This window comes from Talpa occidentalis, unplaced genomic scaffold, assembly GCF_014898055.3.
Source record: "Talpa occidentalis isolate TD23 unplaced genomic scaffold, MPIMG_talOcc4v2.1 talOcc4.7, whole genome shotgun sequence".
NCBI lineage: Eukaryota > Metazoa > Chordata > Mammalia > Eulipotyphla > Talpidae > Talpa > Talpa occidentalis.
Window position 1 is genome coordinate 119,628,091 of NW_023605083.1, and position 23,219 is coordinate 119,651,309.

Genomic DNA, 23,219 nt, shown 5'->3' on the forward strand with positions numbered 1-23,219 from the left:
AAAGGAGGCTCAGATGTTTTCTGGATGAGTTCTAGGAGACCTAATAAATGTATGTTATTTAAACTGTTGCCAAGCATAGGAAAGGCACAAAGCTTCCAGCCCCACATTTTGCACCTAACATGTTAAACAAACATAGTTTGTTTATTGGCAGATGGCCAGGGAAAAACATTTGCTGGTTCCACAGAGAAGTCCATGGTCAGAACAAGAAGAAGACAGACTAAGAGGTGTCCCAAAGCCACTACCCTTCACCATTGGCTGTGCTCTTGACATTGTGTCTGGAACACCCTTGGCTGATCCAGCCCTCTGTGGGAGGGCTCACCACACATCACCCATCCGCTCTCCCAGCGTGGACAACAGCTTCCTCTAAAATCTAAGCCATCACAATAATGCTACAGGAAGTTATCCTTCCATGTACCCCTGATATACTCGTGGGAGGATTTGGGGGTGTCAGACCTAAATTGTTTCACAGCCTGAGTCCATTGGGGCAGAACTCTGCACCATTACTCCAGGTACACATTGTAAGTCTCCCCCTAAGCTTGCCCCAAAAGAAACCCAATCCAACCACTTAAAAAGTGTTCAGATTCAATAATGACACACCAGAAACACAAATTGCAGTGAGAAGTTCCACTAGAATAATGGTTTTAAAAACCATCTCTTGGGCCTCCCCTGGTGGTGCAGCAGTTGAGCACTGGGTTGCGAGGCTGCCCGCAGCCTCTGCAACGCCAGTTGTGTCCCGGCCACCGGCGAGGGTCCCACAAAAATAAATAAATAAATAAATAAAAATAAAAACCATCCCTTAATATGCCAAAAATTCCTGAAGAGTTTTTCATTTTATTTAAATTAGGTGACTTGATCACTAAAACCAGCTTTAAGTGAATTAGCCCTTTGCTATTCTCCATGGCCAAAACCTCGTGTTTCTTTTCGTCAATGGCTTCCCTGGGCTATTTCTGTCTCAGGCTTACCAAATCTTCCACTGTGGGGAAACTGAGGCACTTATCTCAAAAGAGCTCTTGCGGGTGGAAAGGCTAGAAGCCCAGGAATTGTCTGTCCTTACTTGCTTCCAACTTGGGCATCTGTAATTCTAGACACCATTACCCCTTTCAGCCAAAGCACACGAGGATCCGGAGGCCCCTATCACTGGTTCGCTTGTGACTTGAGGAAATGGCTCCAGGACTGCAGGGAAAGGAATGAAAGCACACCGAGAGCTTTGTTCATCATGCTTAATCAGTCACAATTTTATTAGCAGTGGGCAGCAAAGGAATCTTCTTGAAGACTGGGAAGCATCAAAAGAAAGCAAAACTGGAGAGGAGACTTTGCTGGAGTGAAATGAATTGACAACATCAGGAGGTGCAAGCTATGGCAAGGTCCGTGCTCGCCGCGAGGTCAGCTCTGCTCAGGTGGCCCTCTCTACTCAGTGATCCTGGACAAGCGCCCTTGTCAGCCCCAGAAGTGGACGCAGGCCGGATTCAGAGTCAGGGGAGAAGCAGACAGCACAGTGCTTGGCTGGAAGTGGGCGCCACGGGGCTCTGCGGATGCTGTAGACATGGGCAGTGGTATGAAGGGAGCTCCATCAGTGAGCTGTGGCCTTGCAGACACCGGACTCGTGACCGGGTTGGCAGGGACCTGGCAAGCAGGTGCTGGTTTTGCAGAGACTTGAGGGAGCTGGTTGAAAGCCACTGGAGCCACCACTGGGGGAGTTGCCAAAGCCTGTCACGCAGCAAGCTGGTTGGCAGGGAGGGGATTTGCAGCCACTTTGGTCGCAGGGAGTGGGCCCACCACAAGCTGGCTGACTGGAACACATGGTGCCCCCAGAAGCTGGTTTGCAAGGGTTCTTTGCAGAACATGGTGGCTGGCAGCTCACCACTGGCTGGCAGATGAAGGACATGGAAGGAACTGCCTGGCAGTGAAGCGGCTGGCAAGGGGAGGACACATAGCAAGCAGGAGTGCAAGGACTGAACACACACGTCGACGGCTGGCAGGGAACAGGCATGGAGACAACCGATTGGCAAGGTTTGAAAATGTAGCAGATGGGTTGGTAGTAAGCTGGTTGGCAGGGCTGACCTTCACCACTGATGGGTTGACATGAACCTGCTTGGCAGCAAGTTGGCTGACAGGGGCCTGCCCCAGTGGGTGGGCAAGACGTTTCGGGACAGGGGGTTACCTCACAGCAGGAGGATGGGCAGGACCTCGGGTCGCAGCAGGCTGGTTGGTCATAAGCTACCTGGCCTGACCCAGACATGCAGACAGTGTCCTGGCAGGAGCTTTGTTGGCAGGAGCTGTCTTCACAGCAGCTGGTGGATTCTGAACAGGAGGGTTGGAAGGAGCTGACTGGACAAGAAGGCTGACCAGCCCCGGGTTCGTAGCAACCTTTGCAGGAGCAAATGGGTTGGCAAACAAAACCCACACAAGAAGTTGCTGGAAGGCAGGTAGATTGGCAAGAAGCAGTTTCACAGTCACTGGGGGCACTGCCGGATGACTGACGTTTTTCTTCACATGTAACCAGTTGCCACGTTCTGCTCCGGCAGGAGCTGGGCAAAGGGATGCCTCTGCGGAAGCGACCAGTGTTTGAGTATATGGAGAAGGCGGGCACATCGGGACTGGCGGTGGTGTTTCCAGGACAACAGCTGTCCTCCATGGTGCCGGTGCAGACCTCGCCAGCAAGCTGAAGACCTCTCACATGTGGGGCTTTTATAGTCCCGGCACAAGCTGAGCTGGCCTGACAGGAGCATCATTCCTTGTTATTGTTTCCGTCATTTGCATACAAACATCTGATTAGCAGGCTTCGGAGCCCAGGAGATGTTGTCCCCCACTTTACAAACTTGTCTGTTGAGTTGGGAGTTTTCTTTGCCCGATTTGGATTCCCTGGTGCTCCTGGGATGAGCTGTCACTTTTACAGGTTGTTCTCCAGCCTGCCTGAAGCGGGCCTTTTCTGCACTAACCTCTCATCAGGAGGCTGCAGCCTAGCCAAGCAGCCTGCTCCTCTGCCGGGAATGCAGGTCTGCACCAGCAGGCAATCAGGAAATGACCATGCCCCAGCAGAGGGAGGACAATGTCTGATGGCAAATGGGGCACCCCAAGACAGCACTTCATCATCTCCACCACTTTCTAGAGCTTCCCATTTGCCTTTCCTGAAGCTTCACTTCACTAGACCACCTCTACTAATGACAGTAGCAAGCACTTCCACCGATAGTGCGCTTACTCTCCACCATGTCCTTGCCTGCATTTTTTATTCAATCTTTGCAATGACCTTAGTAGCTAAGATTGCCTTTGGAAACTTTACAATTTCTGAAAGCAATCTTACCTACAGTGAAATAAGCCAGAAAGAAAAAGAAAAATATCGGTTGGTTTCACTTATAGGAGGAATGTAGAGGAACAAAATAAAGGATCGGGGGGAAAAAACTATAATAAAGTAAAAATCAAAATCAACGGGCACCCATAGACCAGAGACAGTCTGTTGAGGAGGAGGAGGGAGAGGGATCAGGACAGGGGTCCGAAGAGCACAAGGGACCATGGTGATGGTGCACAGGTGAATGAATGGGTGGTGGGAATTTCACGGGAAATCATACATTGTACAAAAATGAAGGATGATGTAAAAAATATGTATATATTTTTTAAAAAGTTTGTCTTCACTGTGTTAGATGTAGCAAAACTAACTCAGGAAGCTTAAATTATATTCCCCAAATGATGCAAGTTATAAGGGGTAGAAACAAGGCTCAAACAAACCTTTGGGCTGACCCCAAAGCTCTGATCTTGACCACTATTACATCTCCTAACTCAGGAGGTGGGGTTTCTATGCATGATTGAAGGCTGACACTGTACAGCGGAGCACTGGCTTGTGAGCAGTTCCCCCCGGGCCCTGTGCTGGGGTCATAATTCTAAAAGACACAATCCCAAACATCATAACTCCAAATGTTGAAATCATAAAAGATCAAAATCCCTAAAGTCCAAAAATCACAATCCCAAAAGACCAAGATCGAAAGATATAATTCTGGAACATTCCTTAGATGACATGTATTTACATTTTAAAAGGGGGTGGGGGATTTAAGAAACACATAAAAATACCATGGACCACTTAATAAGCCACCTTGCACAATAAAGTGCATAGTGTGAAAAGAGTTGTCTTTCTCAGATGCAGATGCACATGAAGCAGCAACTCTTCATTTATGGATATCACCTTCTCCTGTGCTTTGCAACACTTGTGGAATCTCCATACTGGTGTCTTTGGTTCAGGCCACTGAGCTTCTCTAATACTTTTTATTCTCTGACTGAGGGTGTTTTTTGAAGGGCAGCGTGGGGCTATGTGTGAAAGGGCAGGAGATACAATGACTGAATGATTCAGCAGGGGAGGTATTGGGTTTTTTGACCTGCATTATCACTTCTCTTTGACTTTCAGAATTGCAACTCTTTGACTTTCATAATTCAGGCTGTGATTTTAGAGCTTTTGATCTTTTGGGATTGTGATTTTAGGATATTAAACATTAAGGATTTTGACCTTTTGAGACTTCAGCATTTGGGATTATAGTGTTCAGGATTGTGTTTTGGGATTATGAATGGTGCCAAGTATATATATTTGTGTATATGTACATTCATACGTGTATGCATGTTAGTGAGTATACAGTGTTTTTGAACTTTAAGTGTGTGTGTTGTCTGTGTGTGTCTGTCTGTCACACAAGCTTGTCACACCAGCTTATTTCTGTCAACTAACATTACATTGGTGGGGGTCCCCCATGTTGTTACACGTGGTCATTTTCCAGTCATGTTCACGACAGCACAATCTTCTACTGTGTAAAAGTTACCATCAGCAGAGAGAAAACTTGCCTCTGCTGATGGTCCCTTGGACCATCATATTCACATGCCCCTTCATATTCTTTGTCTATAAAATAGGGGGAAAGAAACCCTACCTCAAGGAATTGCTACGATTTACCTGAAACACCAAGTCCATGCTTCACACAGGGACTTAAAATCCTAGCCAACTCCTCTCTTGACCTTAAAAGGAGACAAAGATAAATCCCAATGGCCTCATGAGACAGTAGCCCCAACGCTGATAGGCAGGGTAAGTTTCCCTTTGGCTTTCTCCCTCTGCTGTTCTCTAACCCAGTGGCTCTCACACAAAGGCTCTCCCCTCCCTCTAAGGATCTTCACCATTATGTAGAGACATTGCAGGTCATCACACCCAGGAGGTGCCACTAACATCTAGTTGGAAAAGCCCAGGAATGCTGCTTGGCATCCTTTATTGCATGGGACAGTCTCCAGGTCATGATAAAGAGTTATTCTGTCCAAAATATCAACAGTGCCAAAATTGAGAGTGGTTGGGACTCTCTGTGTTTGGTTGGGACAAAATCCCTGTGGTTGGGACAAAGTTGCACCTTGAGGACAAAGGATGGCACTTCATTCTGTGCACTGAGTATAGGGGTGACTACTTTGAAGACAACCTTGTTCTTAGAGATTGTTAATTTGTGTATGGAGCTTATACAAGAAAAGTCTTGTAGGGACTAGGGGAACATAAGCAAAGCTTTTTTTTTTTTTTTTAAGATTTGTCTATTTATGCATACAAGAACTGGGGTACAGGCCAGAGGTATGGGGGGTGAGAAGATTCACCAGAGACAGAGTGGGGAACAGAACAGGCAGACTGACTGAAATACACTGCTGAGGGGAGCAGTGGGTGAGACAGGAGAGGTCTGCTGTGCCATGTGGGTTGTTCCCTGGCAGATTGGGGATCGAACTCATGCTTCAGAGGCTGCAGATTGCTTCATAGTGCTGTGCTTAACCCCTTGCGCCACCAGGGAGACTCATAAGCAAAGCTTTTGCATAAGAAATTCAGGTTACTTCCTTATTATAAGAATGATACCCCACTTGTTTTCATTCTCTATGAACCCCAAAACCAGTGGATTTTTCAACAAGTCTCCTTATATCCAAGACCTTGCTCTTCCATTCGATTTTCCAAACCCAGGCCTGAGGGGCATTCCAAAACCCAGTGATCTTTATGCCCCCTGTCACCCCACATAGGGAGGGCCTCTCCGTGCCTTCCATGTCAGCCCTGCACCAAACTCAAATGCCTCGGTTGAGCATACAAGGCCCCAAAAGAGCAGGTCACTGTCCACTTATCTGACCTCAGAGCTCCTCGAAGCATACCTCTGCCCAAGCGTCACCTAATGAATAGTGTACTCATGAGCCCCATTCATGTGTATACATTTCCTCCACCCGAGAGATCTTCCTTCCTGGTATCCTAGCCAGTTAATTCCTACTTGTGCTGAAAGACTCAGCTTCAGTATTACATCCTCCAAGAATCCTTCTCTGGTTCCTCCCGGCCTTGCTAAGCCCACAAGGCCTGCTCATACCTCTCCCAGAACTTTGCACAATGACATGTAGCAACTGTCTCTCTTCCTGTCTCCTCCCCAGGGAGTGAGCTGCCTGAGTGCAGAGACTGAGACTTTTGTTTTCTCAGGCCTAGAGCCTAATGCAGTCCCTGGCACCTAACTGCTCTCTAGTAATGCCGCTTGGGTGGATGAACAGACGAATGAGTGAGTGAATACGGATGCCCTCAGAGACAAAGCAAGTCAGCCAATGAGAATATGCCATTCACAAGAGAGCACCAGGAACGTGTCGCTTCAACTTAGCCACATTTATTAGATAGTTAAATATCTTCACCTCAAGGAAGAGGTCCCCAAGAAATGTGAGTACACGCAGCAAAGGAGCATATGCTTGAGGACAGAACAAAATATATGCCAGGGAAGACTTGAGATGATGTGGCAATGCGGCATTTCTCAGCTTGCTGGCAGCAGCAGACAGGAACCCAGATGCCCCCCCAGGAGGCCTTCATTTGGCTTATCGGGATACTGACATGTCTGATGAGTTCTCTGAAGCATGAGCAATGGCAAGCGATAGTGCAGACAGGACAGGTGCTAGCTAAGTCAGCATGCGCTTTGGGCGATGCGGTCAGGTTTTCTTTCTAGCTGGTGGCTTGCTTGGCAGGAATCCGTGGCTGAGGCCAGTTCAGCAGTCGGCAGGCTTGGTGGGAGCTGGCTGGCCCTTCGTGGCCTCGCAGGAGGTTGGGCTGGAGGGTTTGGCATCGGGGCACTGGCCAGGATTGACCTCAGGACCGTCCCCTTTGCAGGGCGTCACGTCAGGACAATCCGACGGGCCGGAGACGGACGGCTTGATCTCCGGCTTACAGGAGTCGGCGCTAGTCAGGCGGGTGCAGACCGGGCGGTAAGAGACAGAAGTGATACAGGTCGGGCGGCGCAGGATGGAATAACAGGGGCGGTAGCAGGCAGGGCGGAAGGAGATGGATGTCACGTATGGCTGCCTGTAGGTGATGGGTCCAGAGCAGATTGGACGGCAGATCGGGCGGTAGGGAACCGAGGGCACGCGAGGCTGTTTGCAGGAGCTGGGGATGAAGAAAGTCCGAGAGCAAGTAGGTTGACAGATGGCAGATGCAGAAGACCCCGGGCGGCAGCACAGAGGTTGGCAGGAGCTAGAAGGGCAGGGGACCGGCTCACAAGAGATGGACTGACAGCGCTTGATTACGTAGCAGGTAGGTTGACACGGGCTGGGCACGCAGACACTTGGTGGGCAGGGGCTGGGCTCAGGGCAGATGGGTTGGCAGATGCTGGAGATGCAGCATGGGGGCTCTTGGCAAGTAATGTCGTCACAAGGTGTCTCGCAAGGGCTGGGAACACAGCAGACAGAGCGGAGGCAGACGGGCTCACACATCAGAGCCATACAGGCTGCTGGTTGGCAGATGCTGGGCTCTGAGCAAGGTGGTTCACAAGGGCTGGAGTCACAGCAGACAGGCTGGCAGTTGTTGGCCACAGGGCAGACAGATGAACAGCAACTTGGGGTGGGGCACACCGGCTGGCAGCAGGCAGGCTCACAGATCATCGCCTGGCAGGAACTGGGCACAGCACAGACAGATGGACAACAGCTGGGCTCACAGATGGGTTTGCAGAGGAAGGCCTGGCAGGTAGCTGGCACACAGATGACTGGCTGGCAGGAAGGGGTCTCACAGCACACAGGCTGGCAGCAAGAAGGGTCACAGAGGGTGGCCTCACAGCACACAGGCTGGGGACAGCTGCTCACGGAGCAGGGCTCACAAAGGGTGGCCTCACAGCACACAGGCTGGGGACAGCTGCTCACGGAACAGGGGTCACAAGGGGTGGGGTCGCAGCACACGGGCTGGGGACAGCTGCTCACGGAGCAGGCAGGCTCGCAGATGGTGACGTTGCAGCACACCGGCTGCACACAGCTGCTTGGGGGACAGGAGGGTGGGCAGCACGGGGGGTCACAGCTGGACGACCCACAGCTATCTTGACAAGTCACCAGTTGCCACGTCTGGCTCTGGCAGGAACTGGGCAAGCAGATCGGCCCTCCACAGCTTACATCACTGGAGCAGAGAGAGATGGCGGGCACGGAGGGGCATTTCCTAGAACAGCAGTTTCCAGACATGGTGGTGGTGCCTCTGCTCCTTGTGAACGCTGAGAGCTTGCTGCCTTGGCTGGGCTGCTCTTGGAGGCCCTCGCTTTTATACCCACTCGCTGGCTCCTGCTGTTGTGGGCCCTGCATCTTTTCCTCGTTCCTGTTGGGGCTGGTTTTCAGAGGAACATCTTATTATGCCACTGTTTGTTGATTTGGATGTTGTTTATCTGACCATAAAGAAGCTGTTTGTTTATTGACCTGCTAAATTTGGTATCGTCGGAGCTACAGGTCATCTTGGAGTAAGCATCACTGCCTCCAAGCTGAGTGGTCTGTGTTTCTGAGCATTATGGCCAGGGGCTGAAGAAACTTATAATTATTCTAACTTCTTGCCCTCTGTACCAGGTCCTGGACTGGACACAGGGGGATGGCCACATGGGTAAGACCCACTCTGGCGGGTCTCATTCTCTAGGGGACAGGCAGGCATGCAGGGACAAATTCAACATAGACATACAGGCATTACAGAGGAAGAGAGGAGGAAAAATGAGTTCTGTAGAAGAGGGGATATCTGGACGGGACTTTAAGTGACTGTTTTACAGCATTGATCTTATTTAAAACCATTAGCAGGGCCTCCCAGGTGGTGCAAGGGTTAAAGTATCAGCCCTCTCAAGCTGTCGTCAGCCACTGCAGCACGAGTTCGATCCCGGCCCAGGGAGGTGACCCACATGGCGCGGCAGACCTCTCCTGTCTCGCCCCCTGCTCCCCTCAGCAGTGTATTTCAGCAGATCTGACTGTTCTGCTCCCCACTCTGTCTCTGGTGAATCCTCTCACCCCCCACACCTCTGGCCTAGACCCCAGCTCTTGTATGCATAAATAAAAAATAACATCATCAATCCCATGTGGCAGTAATTCCTCTTCTGCCATTCTAGGCAAAGAAAGGGAAGGGGGCTTGAAATAAAAGAGCTTGTCACTTGCTAAACATCAGCCACATCTTGCCTCCTGATCGAGGGTTGCTCTCCCACCTTTTCACCATTGTGTCTGGACACACGTTTCTCAGGAGCCCCATGCCACAGGCTCACCCCATAATGCTGTCCTCCATCCTATCCTGTGAGCAGCCCTGGGAAGCACTCGACTTACCTTTTCTGCTTTTCCTCCCCGTTTTCCTTCTACCCATCCCGCAATCCCATCAGGTATTCAGGAGACCCCCAGAGTCATTCTTGCCCTTGGTAATTTTAACAGCTCCTGAAAGAAAAGATCCACAAAACTCAAAGAAAACACAAATGCTTTTTTAAAGTGTTGTGCAAGTACTACCACCTGAGACGTGAGGTGGAAATTGAACCCTATATTTCTAAACACCAACCCCTGGCATCCTTGCTCAGTAAGGGACCTAACTGGCCTCCATCATGTGCTTTCAACATCAATGCAAAAGACAGGATTTCCTTTAGAACAGTTGAACCAATGTGCCATGCATTCATTATCCTTCCCTTCATTCATTAACTTATATAATCACTAATCAATTTCATTTTTATTCATTCCCTCCAGCTCAGTCATCATTGGGTTCTGTGTGAAGGATGCAAAAAAAAAAAAATGAATTGCAATTTTGCCACAAGGAACCCAAGAAGAGTGACCAGTGCATACAAAGCAATTACGGCACAGTGTGCATACAAGTGTTACAATACATGGGTGAGTTCTGGGGGTGCTATGGGGACAACCAGGAGAAACATCCACATGGTTTTTGGAAGTTTGAAATGTGTCTCAAGTAATAAAAAGGAAAGCTGAATCCTCAAAGAAGGATAAAAGGTGGTGGTAAAGGCAGGAAAAGAATCAGTTGTGAAAATCAAAGACACAAGAGCATAATACACTTGGGAAGCAATGAAGGGTTCCAGAGTCAAAATGAAAGGTGCCAGTGGACAGGAAGGCACAGTGTTAGTACTGGGAGGGGAGAGGAGTAACTAGCCCTGAATCATGAAGGGTCTTGAGGATCAGAAGCAGGATTTTATGCTGACACCTGGGAGTTTAAAGCAAGGGAGTAACTTGATCAGGTTTGACTTTGGAAAGGTCCCACAGACTGGAAAAGGGAGTTAGCGAAGGGGGGAGAGTCTGGGGGCAGGGAGATCACAAGGGTTCTAGGCCAGTGAAGCAAAAGCTTCATGGTGCCAACCTAAACTGGACAGTGCCTTGGGGCTAGAGCAATGTTAGCCAGAATCTGCATGACTCAGTGGTGGAAAGTAGGTTAGGAACACAAAGAGCCATCCTTCAAGATGTGGCTGTCAGGCAGTGGGGAGAGAGGACTTTTGAAGAGTTCTGCAGAAGGGCCTCTCCACAGCCCTAATCCCTACCTTCCCAGCTCTTCTCTCCATCCATATTTTCTTCCTCAGCTAAGCCAGCAATGGAATTCCAGATGGCAATAGCCCTTCTCCCAGTGAATCCCTGAAAACTCTCTCAGTTGAGAAACTTGCATAACATCATCTGTTATATAGGGACATCATTTCCTCAGAGTCCTTCCTTGCTAAATGAAATAAGCTGCTTTTTTCACCATCTAGTACATTCCTACCTTGTTCTTTTCAAAAGCCCATATCTCCTTTGACATTATATAAGCATTGGATGAATGAATGAATGAATGAATGGAATTAGAATTTCTGTGGACACCTAAGAAGGGCAGTTTTCTGTCAGTAATCCAAGGACTTTACAATTCTCCATTTACCCATCTGGGAGACGGTGATCATGAATGATAAAAGAATCAGTCCCTCAGAATCACAACTACTTAATGGAGCCCCATTGGTCTCTGGTAACTTTGTCCCATTGGCACACTTCTGCTCTGGTTGTGACTTTCTCAGGGGAGTTAAAGAGCCAGTTCTTAGGATGCTAATTCCAGCCAGGGCAAAAACAGATCTCACTAGTAGAGTCTAAAACTCAGCCAGGGAGAATCAATTCTAAATTCTCTCCAAAAGCAAGACACTTCTAATATTGTTGGGTTTTTTTTTTTAAAGATTTATTTATTTATTTATTTATTTATACAAGCACTGGGTACAGTCAGAAGCGCGGGAGGGTGAGAGAATTCACCAGAGCCAGAGCAGGGAGCAGAGCAGGCAGAAGGACGAAGTACACTGCTGAGGGGAGCAGCGGGTGGCAGGAGAGGTTTGTACGCCATGTAGGACCCTCGCCGGTGGCCGGGGATCGAACGAGCGCTGCAGAGGCTGCGGGCAGCTTTGCAGCCCAGCGCTCAACCGCTGAGCCACCAAGGGAGGCCCTACTATTGGATTTTTTAATTAGACAAAAAGAGAGAGAGAAAAGAAAAGAAACCACAATGAGCTTGCACTGCATATGTTCTAGAATAAAAAGATGGATAATAACAAGTGTGAAGCAGAACATGGAACAACTGACACTCCCAGACATTGCTGGTAGAAATACAAAATGGCACAGTCACTTTGCCAAACAGCTTAGTGGCTTCTTATAAACAGAAATCCCATTTCTAAGCATTTATCCAAAATAAGTGAAAACAAAATAAGTGTACATGAGTGTTCACAGCAGCTTTATTCATAATGGCAAAAATCTGGCGACAACCCAAATGCCCATCAGTCGATGAGTATTTTTAATGTAATATATTCATACAATGCAATACTACCATTTAATAAAAAAATGAACTTTTTTTTATTTATTTATACAAGCACTGGGTACAGTCAGAAGCGCAGGAGGGTGAGAGGATTCACCAGAGCCAGAGCGAGGAACAGAACAGGCAGACTGACAAAATACACTGCCAAGCGGAGCAGCGGGCACAGCAGGAGAGGTCTGTTGCTCCATGTGGGACCCTCGCTGGCGGCCGGGGATCGAACTGGTGCTGCAGAGGCTGCAGGCAGCTTCGCAGCCCAGCGCTCAACCGCTGCACCACGAGGGGAGGCCCAAAAAAAATGAACTATTTTAATAAGGTTTTATTGATTTACTATTAGTTCATGATACTATCTAAGTTTTGGAGTACAACATCATACCTCAACGTATGTATATTCTACTGTTACCACAACATGGATCAAAATGCTATTCTAAGTATAAAAGAATTCACAGATGTGATTTAATTTCTATGGAATTCTCAAAGTGGTGAAATTTATAGTTACACATTGTAGCTCTGTGGTTGCCTAAAGCTGGGGTCAGGGATAGGAAGGGTTACCTACAAAGGGGGCACTGGGAAATTTGGGGAAGGATGAAATTCTATATCTTGAATGCGGTGATAGTTGCTTAAGTATATATATTTGTCAAATCTCATAAAAATAGGAATATTTTATTATATGTAAATTATATCTTGAAATAGTTGGCTTATAAAAATGAAACATAAGTTTTTATAAGTAAAAAGGTAAATGCATCATGGCCCCAGTTTTATTTGTAAATGTGCTTAGAAAGGAGCCTAGGAAGATATATGTCAATAACGAACTCAGAGTGGTGAGAATTCAGATGGCAATTATTTCTCCTTTATATTTGTCTGTATTTCTTCAAATTTTTAGGAATCATTGCTTTGCTTATAATCAGAAAAAAAAGTTGTTTCCTGACTGAATGAAACATTGCTTTGTAATAATAAAAATAAATAGCATTCTGCCCAGGGCAAGAGCAGAATAAGTTTTGTTTCACATGTAAAATCACATTTAGCGAGAAGTTGGATCAACTGTCTTGAATATTAACTTTCCAGCTGGGCTCCCATACACCTGAGTCCATCTCCACCTGGTAGATGCCCGCCTCCCTCTCCTTCCTAGGACTGAGGCACACACACAAAAGCGGGTTCCAGAACAAGAAAACCTAACACAGGAGGGGAAGCCTTTACCAAAGCAAAGAGGGGAGGGAACAACCAGACTTCCCAGAACAGCCTAGAACCTGTGTCCTTACAAAGTTTTGAAAGAGGAATAGCTAGCAAGTCTGTTTTACCAGCGCCGCCTCCTCTGACTTTGCCAGAAAGTTCTGACCAAGGCTGCAGCCCTTTCCTGAACCCCTCGGTAACTGTTGATACCCTGTGGAGGAAGCCCTGCCTCGCTCTAGATTAGCCTGCGCCGCTTCAGCACTTACCAGGAGCTTTGGAGACTGCAGGTCCCACACCCTAGACCTGCCGGACAGACTCCCCAGAGGGGCAGCGCAAGGTTCTGCATTTTTTTAAAGCCCCCAAGTGGACGTCAGCCAGCACATGGAAGCTTTCATCTACAAGTGGGGTTGTAGTTAAAGTGCCGGCTGCCACAACCCAAATGCCCAAAAATAGATGAATGGATCAAGAAGATGTGGTCCAGATACACCATGGAATATTACTCAGCATTCAAAAAAGATAAACACATGCAGTTTGCAGCAGCATGGATGGAGCTGGAAGGGATCCTGCTCAGCGAAATAAGCCAGAAAGAAAAAGAAAAATACCGGATGGTCTCACTCATAGCAGGAATCTAGAAAACTTAAATAAGGGACCAGGAAAAAGAATAACTATATGAAAGAAAATATCAAAATTAACAAAAAACTCTGAACCAGAGACACTCTATGGGGGGGTAGGGGGCGGGGAGGGGAGGGATTGGGGTCAAAATAAAGGGGTTGCAATTGTATGGGGAATATAAAAATAAAATTTATTTTAAAAAAAAAGTGCAGGCTGCCGGGGCCTCCCTGGTGGCTCAAGGGGTTAAGCACCGCACTATGAGGCAAGCCGCAGCCTCTGCAGCACGAGTTCGATCCCGGCCGGCCAGGGAGCTACCCACATGGCGCGGCAGACCTCTCCTGTCTCTCCCGCCGCTCCCCTCAGCAGTGTTTTCGGTCCGTCTGCCTGTTCTGCTCCCCACTCTGTCTCTGGTGAGTCCTCTCACCCCCACACCCCTGGCCTGTACCCCAGCTCTTGCATGCATAAATAAATCTTTAAAAAAAAAAAGTGCAGCTGCGGGTCTCGCCTGGGGGTGGGGTGCAGATCCGCTCCCCGGGTGGAGGCCCCCGATGCCCGCGCCGGCTGCCCCTCCGCTCGGGCGGGCGCCCCACGAACCGCACCTCCGCAGCCCCGCGCCCGGGTGCGGGGAGGAGGGAAGGAAGAGGCGGGAGAAGTGTTCGGTGCGGCCAGCATGCTGGGTTTATTAGCGGGTTAACCAAGAAAAGAGGGGTTCGCATCTAGGGGCGCGGGGAGCCGGGGCGCGGGGGGCGGCGCGTCCCGGGCCCCCCGAGTCCCAGGGCGCGCGGCCGGGCCGGACGTGCCGCTCCGCGAGACGAGCCGCGAGGGTTCAGCCTTCGAGCTTCGGGGGGCCCGGGGGCCCCGGCTTCCACTTCTCAGGCGCGCCGGGCGCGGGGCCCCGAGTCCTCTGCAGCGCGCGGGGCGTCCGGAGCCGGGGGGTCCGCGGGGCGGGTCACTTGGTGTCGCACACGGGGCCGGGCTGGCAGCACACGGGCCCGCAGCAGCCGCCCGAGCCGCAGCAGCCGCCGCAGCCGCCGCAGCCGCCGCAGCCGCCGCCGCAGCCGCCGCAGCCGCCGCCGCAGCCGCCGCAGCCGCCGCCGCAGCCGCCGCAGCCGCAGCAGCCGCCGCCGCCGCCGCAGCCGCCGCCGCCGCAGCCGCAGCAGCCGCCGCCGCCGCCGCAGCCGCAGCAGGCGCCGCAGCAGCCGCAGCAGGGGCCCTGGCAGCAGCACTCCTCGCAGCAGTCCTGCTCCTGCGGGCAGCAGGCGAAGCACTCCCCTGGGCAGCACCCCATGGTCCCGGCGCTCGGCTCGCAGGTCGGCAGGTCCCAGGCCGGGGGCGCCGCGCCCTTTATACCCGCGCCCGCCGGGGGACGCGCTCCGGGTTATTTGCGCCCGCGGCCGGGAACGGCTCGTGACGCCTGTTTATTTTCCGGCCCCGAGTGCCTCAACTCGTAAAAGGGCCCCACTCGCCCCAGCGGCTGTTTGTCCAGGGGCGACACCTGTCATCACCCCGAACCCCGAACCCCGAACCCCGCGGGCGGCACCTGCCGGGCCGGGCCGGCCCAGGGGCGCGCTGGCTCCAGGGGCGCTGCCCTGCGGGGGCCCAGCTCCGCGGGCCGCTGGCGGGGGGCCCTTCTGCGGGGGGGCAGGCGCTGGGCGGCTAGTGGGGTGCCCCGGGGTGCCCCCGCCCCCCCCCGCCCCCCAGGCCCGGCGGCGGGCGCGCGGGTCACGTGGCGGCTCCAGGTGGAACCTGCATCCCGCGGCGCCCACGTGAGCAAAAGGCAAATATTTGTGTCCCCGTGTGCTATGCGGAGTGCGCCGCACGGGTGTTGGGGCGTGGGGGGAGGCATCGGGCGGGAGTGATGACTGCCCCGAGAAATGCGGAGACTCGTCATAAAACCGCAGGACACGGGGCGCCACGTTCTCTCGGGGCTGCAGGGCGAGCTGAGCTCGCTCTTCTCTCCAAATGGGCCGGGGCCTGGCGGGGCCGAGCAGCCGATGAGTGCATGTGCGCAGCAACGTGGAAGCGCTGTGTGCAGTTTTGAAAGAGTTGCAGCTGCGGGAGAGCAACCCCGAGGGTCACCTGCCGAGAGAGGCTAGAATGCACAGGGAATTCAGGTCCACGTGCCAATTCTGAGACGGGTCAAAATGCCCATCTCCATGTTGGGGTTTTGGTACCTTGTCAACCTCTCGGATGGGAATGGCAGCCCAGCAGCCCAAAGACTGCCTCTGGAAGGCAGCACCCCCAGAAAGCACAGTGGGAGGAGGTGCGGAGGGATGCAAGGCGGCTGTGGGTGTGGTGATCTGAATGAGGGACACACCCCCTTTTTCAATTTCCCTTTCCTTTATAGATCCACCTAGAGGTAATGTTATAGGACAGGGAGAGGGGCAGCCCAAACCCCGCAAACCTGCCTATTCTACATGGGTTCTGCCATCCGCCGCATCAGCACAAAACATAGGAGACTTTAATGGGAAGGAACTTTAATACAACTAGGAAACAATACAGGTAAGGCAAAGAGTCTAGTTTCTAAGTGAAGCATCCAGAGTTACCCGTCCCCTCGTGGGTAAAACTCCATCCAAATGGGAATGGCCCAGAGCAAGGCCCCAAAGCCTGCCACAAGTCTAAAGCATCTTCCAGTGGGGACCCACAGAAAAGGGTCACAAACAACTGGACAAGCCCGGAAGGAAAAGAGCAAAATCAACATCAAGATAAAAGCTGCCGTTGTCACCTCCCCACGGGTCTCACCCACATCTGTGTCACCCAGTCCACGACCAAAAGACAAGCGCAGTTTCTTCACGTGTCTCTAGGCTCCATGCGCCTCCTCCAGGTCTCCTTGCTCCATCCTGCTTCCTTCCTCAGTCTCTTCTGCAGCTTCTTCTCTCCCTGCTCAGCTCCACCCTCCCTTGGGAGGGGCAGGGAACCTCCCCCTTTCTTGGGGACCACCCTGTTACAGTAAGGCAGCATCCTGGGACTACAGGGACTGAGCAGAGGGGTGCAGATTTTCAAGGGAATAGTTGGGGGGACGAGCCCTTGGATCTGACATGATGCTGAGTACTTCCCAGGATGTGGAATTTTAGAACTAGGAGGAACCTTAAAATACCATGTGACTTCCAAACCCAATGTTACATCAGAATTTCCCAAGGTGCGGGCTTTTGAAAAACTCAGATCTCCAACCTGCACCCCAGTCTTGGTAATCCTCTTTGATAATTCTCACAATATTTCCACACATTTCATTGTTATATCTGTTTTCGGGTGCTCCATGATCAGTGGTCTTTTATGTTACTATTATATTTGGGGTACCGCAAAGTAACCCCCTAAAAGACCACAAACTTTCCTAATAACTGTGTGTGTTCTGACTACTCTACAGATAGGTGGTTCCCCCATCCTTTGTTCTTTCTCCATTCCTAAAATACAACAATATTAAAATTAGGCTAACTAATAGCCCTACAGTGCCTCTAAGTGCTCAAGTGAGTCACATGCATCTCACTTTAAATGAAAAGTTAGAAATGATTGAGGTTAGTGACGAAGGCATGTCGACAGCCAAGGTAGCTGAAAGCTAGGCATTTTGCCCCTTGTAAAAGCCAAGGAAAAGTTCTTGAACAGAATTAAAAGCGCTATTCCAGTGAACACATGAATGACGAGAAAATGACACAGCTTTATTGCTGGTTGGGAGAAAATTTTACTGGTCTGGATAGAAGATCAAATCAGCCGCAACACTCCCTTAAATCAAAGCCTGATGCTCAGTAAGACCCTAACTCTTCAACTCAATGGTGAGAGAGGTGTGGAAGATGCAGAAGAAAAGTTTGAAGACAGCAGAGGTTGGCTCATGAAAATAATGAAAGAAGCCATGTCTGCGATGAGACTATCCAGGGTGGAGCAGCAAGTGCTGGTGCAGAACCTGAGGCCAGAAGAGCCCGAAGACCTGGTTAAGATAATTGATGAAAGTGGCAACATGAAACAACAGATTTTCAGAGTAGACAAGACAGCTTTCTGTTGGAAGAAGATGCCATCTAGGACTTTCATAGCTATAGAAAAGAAGTCAGTGCCTGACTCTAAAGCTTCGAAGGACAGGCTGATTCTCGTTAGGGCCTAAGGCAGCTGGTGACTTTCAGTTGAAGCCAATGCTCACTGACCATTCTGAAAACCCTTGGACTCTGTAAGGATGATGCTAAATCTACTCTGTCTATAAATGGGGGGGGGGTGTTCCAGATGACTGCATATTTGTTTACAACACAGTTTACTGAATATTTTCAGCCCACTGTTGCAACCCAATGCTCAGGGGGAAAAAAGATTCCTTTCAAAATATTGTCGCTCATTGCCAATGCATCTAGTCACCCAAGATCTCTGATGCAAAGGTACAAGAAAATGAAGGTGGTTTTCATACCTGCTAACACATCCATTCTGCAGCCTATAGATGAAAGGGTCATTTTGACTTTCAAGTCTTATTATTTAAGAAATGCATTTCAGAAGACTGCAGCTGCCAGTTGTAGTGATTCCGCTGATGGATCTGGGAAAAGTAAACTGAAAACCCTCTGGAAAGGTCCACCTTACATGTGTCATTAAGAACACTGCTGTTCCTGGGAAGAGGTGAGAATGTCAACCTTAACAGGTATTCGGAGGAAGTTGACTCCAACCCTTATGAATGACTGTGAGGGGTTCAAGACTCCAGTGAAGGCAGCAACCATGCATGTGGTGGAAATAGCAAGACAACGAGACTTACAAGTGTAGCATGAAGAGGAGACTCAATTGCTGCAATTTCGTGATGAGACTTGAACTGAGAGTTGCTTCTTATCAACAAGCGAATAAAGTGGGTTCTTGAGATCTCCTGGTGAAGATGCCGTGGACATTGATGAGATGACAACACAGTATTTAGAACATTACAGAAATCTTGTTGATGAAGCAGCAGCAGGGTTTGGGATATTGAAATTTCGAATTTTGAAATAAGTTCTATTGTGGATAAGCGCTCTCAAACAGCATTGCCTGCTACAGAGAACCCTTTCATGAAAGGAAGAGTCAATCAATGTGACAAACTGCACTGTTCTCTTATTTTAAGAAATCAAAATTTCTTAATTCCAGCCTTCAGCAGCCATCACCCTGACCAGTCTTAGCCATCAGCATCAAGACAAGATCCTCTAGCAGCAAGAAGACTATTATTTGCCAAGGGATGAGATGATGAATAGCAAATTTTAGCAATAAAGTATTTTTAAATAATATATGTATATTTTTTAGACATGGTTTTTAGACATGGTTATAGTGCACCTTCATAGACAGCAGTATAATGTAAATGCAATTTTTTTAAAGATTTATTTATTTATATAAGCACTGGGGAATAGCCCAGAGGTGCAGGAGGGTGAGAGAATTCACCAGAGACAGAGCAGGGAGCAGAACAGGTAGAAGGACCAAAATATGCTGATGAGGGGAGCAGCAGGCAAGACAGGAGAGGTCTGCCGCACCATGTGAGAATCAACCTGGCCGGCTGGGAATTGAACCAGGCTGCAGAGGCTATGGACAGCTTCACAGCACTGCACTCAACCCACTGTACCACCGGGGAGGCCTGTAAATGCAATTTTTATATGTGCTGGGAAACCAAAAATTTTGCATGACTCACCTTATTGCAATAATGACTTTGTGGTGTTAGTCTGGAGCTGAACCTGTAATATTTGAGGTTTGCCTGCATTTAAGTTTCACCTTTGAAAGATAGTTGTTTAGAATATTTTGGTATTTTAACTGATTTTTTGTTATTATATAACTCTATAATTACATCATTTTACACAAATCTTTATATATTGGAAATTGCATCCATGAGATTTTGCATTTGTAATTTTGATGGATGTTATCAAATTATCCTTTGCAAAGATTGTACCAATTTTCACTCCCATCAGCCAAGTGTTAGAAGACCTGTCTCTTTATGCTTTTATCAATAGTGTTATCAAAGTTTGTGACCTTGCCAATCTGAGAGGAGAAAGAATCTTGTAATCATTTTAGCATGCATTTCTCTTGTTAGTGAAAGTGAGCAACATTTCATATATTTAAATGCTGTTTATGCTCCCTCTTCTGTGAATTTTCATTTCATATTCATTCATTTCATTTCATTTCATATTTATCCAACAGTTTTGGAATTTTTATTCAATTGATAGGAATCCTCTGTGTAATAGAAAATAAAATTTTGTCTGTGAGTTACATTTTCCCAGGTTAGTCTTTTATGCTGTATTATAATAATAATAACAACAATGAGAATAATTACACTATAAATTTCATACCTGCTTAATATGAAATTTCTGAAAAATATAAAAAATTAAAGACTAGAAAATAAAACTCATCACCTAACAGCAAAGATATTTATCACTAATATTGTAGTTTTGCCTTTTGTGTTTTCTCTGAAGTTTTGCATGCAGGGCCTCCACTGGTGGCGCAGCGGTTGAGCGCTGGGCTGCGAAGCTGCCTGCAGCCTCTGCAGTGCTGGTTTGATCCCCGGCCGGCAGGCGAGGGTCCCACATGGTGCACAGACCTCTCCTGCTGCACCTGCTGCTCCCCTCAGCAGTGTATTTCATCACTCTGCCTATTCTGTTCCCCACTCTGGCTCTGGTGAATTCTCTCATCCTCCCATGCTTCTGACTGTACCCAGTGCTTGTATAAATAAATAAATAAATCTTTAAAAAAAATAAAGTTTTGCATGCAAATATTAGGATAAATACAGCTAGATATATATATATACACAGATATTTACATATAAGCATATATATGGTGTACAAATTATAAATTCATATTCCAAGGTAAGTTAAAAACATGACTATTTTTCTCTAAGACTGTTTAAAACTACTTCAAATTTTCATTCCAATTGGCAGGGGAAGAATATCAATTCTGTATAAAATTGGAAATCATTCAGAATATGCCTTTCATCCTTCATTTAGAGATGGTATTGGCGTTTCGGGGGGCTTGGATAGTATCATAGCATAAAAGAGAGTGGTAGCTGCTTCTCAGTGGGCATCCACTGAAATGTACATGGTCCCCTTTTATTCTCAGCCACAATGTCCCTGTGATAGCAGGGTTCGAAATAAGAGTTTTTCCTGCTTTCCATGAATTCTGCATCCTTCCATTACCCCCATGCAGGAGATCCCAAGGTCCTCTCTGCTGACATTTGAATTGCATAAGCCAAGCATTGACTTTGGGTCATTGTACAGTAAGTGAAATTAGTCAGGCTTTTAGGCTGCTAAATGCAGAATGGCCTTGAATGCAGAAGGGCTTGGGAGTGTGCCTGATGGTGGGCACCTGGAACATGGCGTGGGCTTGCGTAAGTGGGCACACCTGAGCCAGGAGGCTGAGGCTATAAGGGCGGGCGGCGTCACACAGAAATGGCTGTGGTGGAGGGAGCTACAAGAGGATGAGCAATGGCTCTGAGAGGAAGTGACTATGAGACCCCCAAGAGAAAGGAAAGAATAAAGTTTTGCCTGCCAGCCTCCCATCCCTCCGCCCCCTACGCTGGGATCACTGGCAATAGAAAGACCCCATGATGTGCAAGTGGTGAGCAAAGAGAAGCTGGGAAAGAAATTACAGAAGAAAGAGAGGATCAGTGAACACTTCAAGGTTTTTCTCTGAGGTATGTTTTCACAAAATTGCAATCATATTGTGCAAATTGATTTCTATGTTGAATATTGTACTTAACCAGAAAATGCTTGAGTGTTTGGTTACTAAATATTTCAAAGTTTGAGGATATATGACTATTTAACTTATTTCCAAATTTTCAATATTAAAAGCAAAACACTGAGATGAAAGGGACTCTTTTTTTTTAAGATTTATTTATTTATCTATTTATTATTTATTTATTTATTTATTTATTTATTTATTTATTTATTTATTTATTTATTTATACATACAAGCACCGGGTACAGTCAGAAGTGCAGGAGGGTGAGAGAATTCACCAGAGCCAGAGCGGGGAACAAAACAGGTAGACTGAGGAAATACACTGCTGAGGGGAGCAGTGGGCTTGGCAGGAGAGGTCTGTCGAGCCATGTGGGACCCTTGCTGGCAGCTAGGGATTGAACCGGAGCTGCAGAGGCTGCGGGTTCGCAGCCCAGCACTCAACCACTGCACCACCAGGGGAGGCCCGAAAGGGATTTCTTTATGTCCCTTTTTTATTATCTCTCTAAATTCCTAGAGATGTGAAGACTAAATTTTTAGCATGTTAATAATTTTGAGGTTATTAATAAGTGTTGGAAAATCATCCTTCAGAAAAATTGTGCTCACTTCACAGCACCTTCAACAACACCAGGGTTGGTTTTTCGGGTTTTTTTTTTTTTTTTACCATTTTGCCAACTTTGTAAGCCAATCATGAAATCATACTGAAGTTTTAATTTTATTTATTTAGTGGTTAGTACATTTATTTTATGGATCACTTTTATTTTTTTCTTTTGGAAATTATCTGTTGATGTTGATTTTCCTATCATGCTGCTCATATTTATTTATATATGTTCATTATATGCTAAATGTATTGACTTTCCTTTCTGCCACAAAATTAGTCCCAGGGTATTGTTTTGTTTTCATTTATGCACACTTCCTCATTTTATGCACAGAATTGTCTTTTTTAAAAAAAAAAAGATTTATTCATTTTTGCATGCAATAACTGGGATGTAGGCAAGAGGTGTTGAGGGTAAGAGGATTCACCAGAGACAGAGTGGGGAGCAGAACAGGCAGATTGACTGAAATACAATGCTGAGGGGAGCAGCAGGCGAGACAGGAGAGGTCTGCTGCGCCTTGTGGGTTAACTCCCTGGCTGGGGATCGAACTTATGCTGCAGTGGCTGCGGATAGCTTCACAATGCTGAGACTTAACCCCTTGCGCCACCAGGGAGGCCCAGACTGTCTTTTTATGTAGACAAACCTGTCGATCTTTTCCTACCTGCTGTTTTCACCCTTTGTAAGTTCTTCCCCATCCCCATCCATCAGGAGTTAATTTGTTGTGTGGAAGATGCTACTTTACCCAATGTCTTGGGTTTCCTCACTGCGGAGCTTGAGCGGCTGTTAAAACTGGTGTGCGAGAGCAGTTGGGGCGTTGCCCAGAAAGGTGAAGAACCGGGCGTGGCATCTGTCCGACGACCTCTGGTGTTCACCAGGTGCTATTGCCCTTGTATCTTCAGGTGTTCCTTTTGGAATCACAGGCTCGATCTCTAATCTGACTTCACCAGAAGCAGCTCATCAAAAACTTGGTTTGATGTGAGAAGTGTTTTGTGTTGACATGGCACTGTTCAATTAATCGTCTCCTAGCAAAGGGGGCGCATTTTCAGCCCCTCCTGCGTACGAGACACTGCATTAGGCACTTTATATGTTTTTTGTTGCTTAATTCAAGACAACTACATACAACAAGTACTATGTTCCTTATTTTGCACATGAGGAATGTGAGGCTCGTGGGGCTCAATTACTTC

At 48.1% G+C, this 23,219-nt stretch overlaps 3 protein-coding genes and 1 pseudogene across 3 annotated transcripts; 1 reads left to right on the forward strand and 3 right to left on the reverse strand.

Annotated features, from left to right (window-relative positions):
* Nucleotides 1-1,570: 1,570 nt before the first annotated feature.
* Nucleotides 1,571-2,635, reverse strand: KRTAP29-1 (keratin associated like protein 29-1). The gene has a single exon (XM_037493288.1). It carries the CDS (start codon nucleotides 2,633-2,635, stop codon nucleotides 1,571-1,573), a length of 1,065 nt encoding a protein of 354 aa, XP_037349185.1.
* Nucleotides 2,636-6,993: 4,358 nt separating this feature from the next.
* Nucleotides 6,994-8,445, reverse strand: LOC119230375 (keratin-associated protein 16-1). Its single transcript, XM_037491436.1, has one exon. It carries the CDS (start codon nucleotides 8,443-8,445, stop codon nucleotides 6,994-6,996), a length of 1,452 nt encoding a protein of 483 aa, XP_037347333.1.
* Nucleotides 8,446-14,753: 6,308 nt separating this feature from the next.
* Nucleotides 14,754-15,092, reverse strand: LOC119231018 (keratin-associated protein 17-1). Its single transcript, XM_037492634.1, has one exon. The coding sequence runs from the start codon at nucleotides 15,090-15,092 to the stop codon at nucleotides 14,754-14,756; it is 339 nt and encodes a 112-aa protein (XP_037348531.1).
* Nucleotides 15,093-15,948: 856 nt separating this feature from the next.
* Nucleotides 15,949-18,969, forward strand: LOC119231585 (tigger transposable element-derived protein 1-like; annotated as a pseudogene).
* The last annotated feature ends 4,250 nt before the right edge of the window (nucleotides 18,970-23,219 follow it).

Excerpts from the sequence above, each read along its gene's own strand:
- LOC119230375 (XM_037491436.1), bottom strand. The coding sequence starts at position 8,445 with ATGTCTGGAAACTGCTGTTCTAGGAAATGCCCCTCCGTGCCCGCCATC.
- KRTAP29-1 (XM_037493288.1), bottom strand. The coding sequence starts at position 2,635 with ATGGAGGACAGCTGTTGTCCTGGAAACACCACCGCCAGTCCCGATGTG.
- LOC119231018 (XM_037492634.1), bottom strand. The coding sequence starts at position 15,092 with ATGGGGTGCTGCCCAGGGGAGTGCTTCGCCTGCTGCCCGCAGGAGCAG.